Source organism: Quercus lobata, chromosome 12 (genome assembly GCF_001633185.2).
Source record: "Quercus lobata isolate SW786 chromosome 12, ValleyOak3.0 Primary Assembly, whole genome shotgun sequence".
NCBI classification, from domain to species: Eukaryota; Viridiplantae; Streptophyta; class Magnoliopsida; order Fagales; family Fagaceae; genus Quercus; species Quercus lobata.
The window spans coordinates 23,825,190-23,831,189 of NC_044915.1; the positions used below are offsets into that span (position 1 = coordinate 23,825,190).

The 6,000-nt window shown below is 36.3% G+C and overlaps 1 protein-coding gene across 2 annotated transcripts; it reads right to left on the minus strand.

The window, feature by feature from the left end:
* Window positions 1–300: 300 nt before the first annotated feature.
* Window positions 301–5,651, minus strand: LOC115972083 (RNA-binding protein BRN1). Of its 2 annotated transcripts, XM_031092231.1 has the most exons (9): window positions 5,433–5,651; window positions 5,226–5,308; window positions 2,503–2,554; window positions 2,201–2,326; window positions 2,000–2,079; window positions 1,632–1,811; window positions 1,113–1,443; window positions 846–989; window positions 301–716 (listed from the first exon to the last, which is right to left on the minus strand). In XM_031092231.1, exons 1-9 carry the CDS (start codon window positions 5,605–5,607, stop codon window positions 589–591), a joined length of 1,299 nt encoding a protein of 432 aa, XP_030948091.1. In that variant the 5' UTR covers window positions 5,608–5,651; the 3' UTR covers window positions 301–588. The 2 variants fall into 2 exon arrangements, with proteins under 2 accessions (XP_030948091.1, XP_030948092.1); XM_031092232.1 differs by lacking the exon at window positions 846–989.
* Window positions 5,652–6,000: the final 349 nt, after the last annotated feature.

Sequence of the window (6,000 nt, forward strand, 5' to 3'; positions counted from 1 at the left end):
ACAATTTTTGGCCAGGAAGACTGCTTGTGCTGACTACTCAATATCTATGAACTTCACAGGCATTTCACACACTCACAGAGGCAGAGAGAGATGGAGACTTAATTAATTGAAGTACAGCACACAATTTTCAAAATACACAGGAGATCGATACATGATATTTTTCGAAATAGATAGTCAACACCCCTGCATAAATTATGCAGATTAGGAAATGAGACCCAAAAAGAAAAGGAAAACACAATGAAAAAAGAATCTTTGAACCAGAGAGAGAGAGAGATCATCATGATTGTTTCCACAAAAAAATGACTAAAAGATGTTTTCTGGGGAAAAATCAATAAATTAATTATGAATGTCTAATGTACTTCCATGATACACAAATTACAAATTGTATTGGCACAAAAATGCACCATGAATTACAAGTTTCTGGGATTTCAATCCCATGAGGCAATTACAAGTTGGATGGAGCAACCCATTGGAGCACACTTAATCGCTAGTCCACCCCAAATAATGATATTGCAGTGAATATGACCAGGTTGCATGCGACCACAAATCATTAAGAATTCTGCTTTTCCTCCTTGACTTGCCCTCAGCTCAACAAGGTTTAGTCTGTTTGTTATCTCTCTTTAGTTGAACCTTTAATTTCTTGCCACCTAATTGAAATCCATTCATCATGCTAATAGCGGATTGAGCATCCTCTGGTGAGTCATAGCTAACAAATCCTGCAAATAGCGTTAATGGTTAGAGATGGAAATAAAAATATACACTATGTCAGATGGAAGGTTAACTAGACAATAGAAATCTTGATATAACTTATGTCAGATGGAAGGTTAACCAGACCATGTGCTCACCAAAACATTTGCTAACACCAGTTGCTTTGTCAACAAAAACCTTAGCACTCAAGACCCTACCAAATCCCTGAAAAGCAGTTGAAAGTTCTTGATCTCCATATTCTTGAGGTATGTGATAAATAAATAGATTAGCGCCAGGTGGACCTAAGTCAGAGGAGACAAAATACTTAACAGAATAACACCACCAAGAACTTCCCCCCAAATAAAAACACTATAAAACAAAAAACAAGAGACAAGACAAAAACAGAATGAAATATAGATAACAACCTTCAACCTGACCCCCAGAACCTTTTCCTGTGCTGGAAGATGTTGCAGAGTTACTGCTTAAAACTGCAGGTGGCACTGACCGAGGTGAACTACTCAAAGGCCGATGGCTGAACATTCCTCCAGGATATGCCAGGGGATGCTGAAGATGATAAGTAGATCCCATATAACTAGCAGGAGGGATTGCATAATTTCTAGGGTTCATACTGGGGCCAAGGTCAGGTGCAATTCCACGCAATGCATTTCCTTGGTTTACCGTAGGAATCATACTATGAAATCCAGGTTGATTCTGCATTGGTGGCAAGCGATATTGCATCAGTCCATATCCGGGAGCCTACATAAAAAGGGAGATGACCATTACAATCTGAACTTTACTAAGATACAAGATCAACAGTGTCAATGACAAAACCATACAATCAAGACATGATTTCTAGGAGGCAAGATGGTGCAATAATGGAGCATGGTTACGAAGTGCTAGAATGTATTTATGATATGTGTGTGTGTGATAGCTGTGAAACCAACCTGATAACCAAATCCATTATATGGGGGAACATAACCCAATGGTAAAGCTCCAAATAATGAAGGATGTTGTGAATCAGTATTTGGCACATTAGAAGCCTGAGATTGAGCTTTCTGAGCCCTCCGAGCTTGCCTTTCCTTTTCAGTATCTGCCCACTTGACAACCAAAGGAACACTAGATCCCTATTAGAGCAAAAGATGATCAGATTCAGATTACCAGATCAACCAATGCTGAGCTATTTATATGCATAAGCAAATAACAGACACAAACTAACTCAACTCAATCAGCCCCACTACTTGGGAAAGATTAAAGACGATAGAAGAGATGGTACTAAAATGAATTTCCACTAAAATGTATAATATGCACCAACCTCCATTTTATGCTTTCCATTGATGGCATCCAAGGCTGCAATGGCTTGTTCTTTTGTCTCATACTTCAAAAATGCACATCCTGCAATAGGAAAAGGCAATACAGAACAACCAATAAATAAGCTGAGGCCTGGTGAAGTCTATAATTTTAGCGGTTGACAAGCAATCAAGCCAGAAAAAAATGCAAGATTTTTAACTAGTACCTTTACTAGTTTGCTGAGAGCCTCGTAATATCTGTAAGTCCTTTATAGTTCCGTATGTAGAGAAGAGAGCAGAAACTTCAGCTTCAGAAACATTCTTTGGAAGCATGCCGACGAAGAGCTTGTGTTCTGGACAGCAGGCACGGTCAAAATTATTTATCAGGTTACACGACATGCAACGTGGGATAAAGAATTCAATGAAGAAGAGAAAAAAACGTTGCATCAAGTAAGGAGAACTGAAGCAGCAACAATCACAGGAACCATCTTAATGACAAAATATGTAATTAAAATAATAAATATTACACCTAGTCTTTCCAACTCGCCATCAGCATACTTCACTTGCAACGGGCTAGATGCCTGAATTGGACAGAAAGAACAGGACGCCTTACAATCAGAGTGAGAAAAATATGAATATATCACACATTAATGCTACAGAGATAACATAAGCTGAACAAAGTCAGTGAAGTCTGGGGCAAGAATTCAGGTGATTAAAATACCAAGAACTCTATTAATTTTCTGTCTGTCGTTTTAAATATTTTTAATTAACTTCACGTACATAAATATTCCTACTTGGCTCAATAACAAATCACAATTGCTATACAGGCAAAGGCAAGAGCCCAAATGAGAAGCTTGCCTGGGCAATCACTTGAAGGTCCAGCAAGGCCTACATAGGGCTCCGCCAGTCACTTTAACACCTAGGTCAGAAAAATGCCAAATTGCATGAGCAAAATTTTTAATCACATTGGCCCATATATCAACCTGCTAATCATGATTTTTGGTGCATAAATCACACAAAAAGAGGAATTTCCTAAAATGTGAAAATAAATACTCTATCTGAACAATGTTAACAAAGTTGCATTTCCCTTATAATTCATTTAACCTATTACTAATTTTTTCTATTCATTATTTCACAGCCCAGAAAAATTCAAAACTATTTCCTCTAAACTAAAGTTTTCATTCTCAATTAGCTCTTGCTAATGGATCTAATCTAATCTCATCTCAAGCCACAATAATTGGCCAATTTCTCATTCCATGCCATTTGTCTTCATAATCTGCTACAACTTGTCATAATTGACTTTTTTTTTACCCACATACCAATTATGTGTCAGCATTTGCTAATAACAATAGGCATTCCAGCTAGACATTCCCTAGTCCTTACCAAACATTTTTGCTATGTGATTAGCAACATGATCACACTACCAACATCACTGTCAGCAGCAAAGTATCTAACAAATTATCTATGCATCAAATGGATGACATTGTTTGGAAGGGCTTGCAGTCCAAATTCACAAGGAAACGAAAGAAATTAATATAAGCTAGATCAATTCTCATTGTCCATGAAACATAACTATTTTTTTATTTTAAGTATTTAACAGACCCTAAAGTTGTTGTGTCATAGTGTTAGAAAATATCTTATATTGTTCATTAGTTAGGTAAAATGATTAATCTGGCATGGGCTACATGAGCTCCCTGTAATTTACCGGATAAATTGATCAGTCGGGCAAGTAAATTACCATCTAGGTGCTTATGGGCCATGCATACACTACACTCATGTGACTATTTCTGCATGGTAATGCTAGTCAAATATATTGCATAATTTCCTTCTAATATTTATCTTTTAAACTAGCGCTGCACTTTAGTAGTGCTACACTCAAAATTTTAACATTGTTGGAGCAAGCTGCCAGGATCTATTTACTAAGGTACCAACAGCCAATTATGTGTCATGGTGTTGTATACAAATGCTTTTTCTATTTTTTGGGATTGGTAAATATGTTGCAAACCAATGCTTATGTGCTGACAATCATGAACAATTGGTTAGTGGGAACTAATGTTATGCACCTAAGATACACAATTTTTCACATTAGTATAAGTAATAAAAAAGGACATGTCAATTAAGAAAGTAATAGAGCATACAACCTTTGATAGAATAGAATTGATGAAAACAATACATGTGGTCGATCCTAACTAATTTGTTGTGAATCCATAGTTGACCCCAAAATTTTAAGACTAAGGCTTTGCTCACAGTTTTGATTTATTTTTCTTCTACTGTTATACTCATGAACAAACCTGAAACTCATAATGTACACAATGCACCAAGTTACACATTAAAAAGTGAAAATATAAAGAAGACCAACAGCATTTACATTCGCTAATTGCGATTAATGCAACATAATAGTAACCAAAAATGCTATCAAAGATACATCCTTTTCTTTTTGTGTTCAAGCATAACAAACTAATTTCACATAATTCTATATTGCTGACACAGCAAATCAGTCAATGTGGTAAAAATTTCCCCCAGCCTTTTTTAATTTGATGAAACCCAACAAAGAATCCCTAAAATTATGGCAATAGCAATCAAACCTAAAATGCTTTCAATCAGTTTCTTAAACAAAGAGAAAAACTCTTTTAGGATAAAGAGAGAAAAAAACATAAATAAATAAATAAAAAGAACAAAGATTCTTTAAAGGGAGAGTAAAAGGGGGAGATGAAATTTTGGTCATAAAGACACAGCATTGATTTTCAAGTGCAAAGAGTCCATACAGTGTCAAATGTAAAGCTACACAAACACTATAAAAACACCTTTTTCCCCCATTAATCTGAAATAATTGATAGTTCACAACCCTCCACTAGCTGGATTCAAACTCCACAATTCTACCTTCAACCCAAACAAGCTACAGTACATATACAGTAAATCCACAGTGTTGTTCAGAATTCAATGCTAAACCCCAGCTATAAAAATTGCTATAAATGCCCACCGCTAAATACCCATTTTTTCACAAACAGTTACACTGACACATAAACCCCTTAATAGTCAACATCATTTTTATTTACAACAAAGCCCATAAATTTACCAATGCACCAGCTTTACAGTACAAAACCCAGTGGGAAACCAGTTCTTCTTCTTTATTATTTTTACCACTTAGTCAAAGATCAAAATTTTACACCAATAATAAGCACGCATTGTTAGCAGTAGTGGCTTCGAATTTCTAAAAAAAAAAAATTCTTAAAGATCAAAAATTGAACTAACCCCAGATAGAGTTTTCTTGTTGTGACACGCATTGACTGCCTTGTCTGCCTCTTCCCTCGTCGGACAAATCACAAAGCAACAACCTACAGAAACCAAAAAAAAAATTAGGGTTCTTCAAACAAAGCCGTGTGACACACTCTGAAACTTTTCGATTTGAACCCAAAGAAAATTCAAGAATGTGAGTTGAGAAAGAGAGAGAGAACGAACCACGCGAGGCGCGCGTGGTTTTGTCTTTGATGATGTTGACCTCGTCGACGAGAGCAAACTCTCTGAACATTGTGAGAAGCTGAACCTCCGTCATGTTCTTCGGTACTTGACCCACGAATAGCTTCACGCTCTCTTCGCTGCTACTCTCTCTTCTCTCTCTCTTCCCCTCCGCCATTAACGCTCACAGTTTCTCTCTCTCTCTCTCTCTCTCTCTCTCTCTCTCTGATTTCTCTCTCTAAATTCTTGCTTTGCTTTCTCTCTCTAGCGGTTTTTTTTTTTTTTTTTAAATTTGTTTGTTTGGAAAAAATGAGGTTTTTGATTTGTAAAATTTCGATTTCTATATCTATATAGTGGAGAAGATGGATGGATCTTAGTTTGGATTTATTATAATTGAACTTTTTTTCTTTGGGTTTGGTTTTCTGCTTTATTTACGAAGACTGCCATTTACAGCTGTACTAGTAGCCTCGCGCTTTGTCAGACTGTATGTAACTGAATTAACGTTAATGCCCCTTTTATTATACTTTTGTTTTGCAGACAAGGAAACAGTTTGGTTTCGTTAGGTACTAAA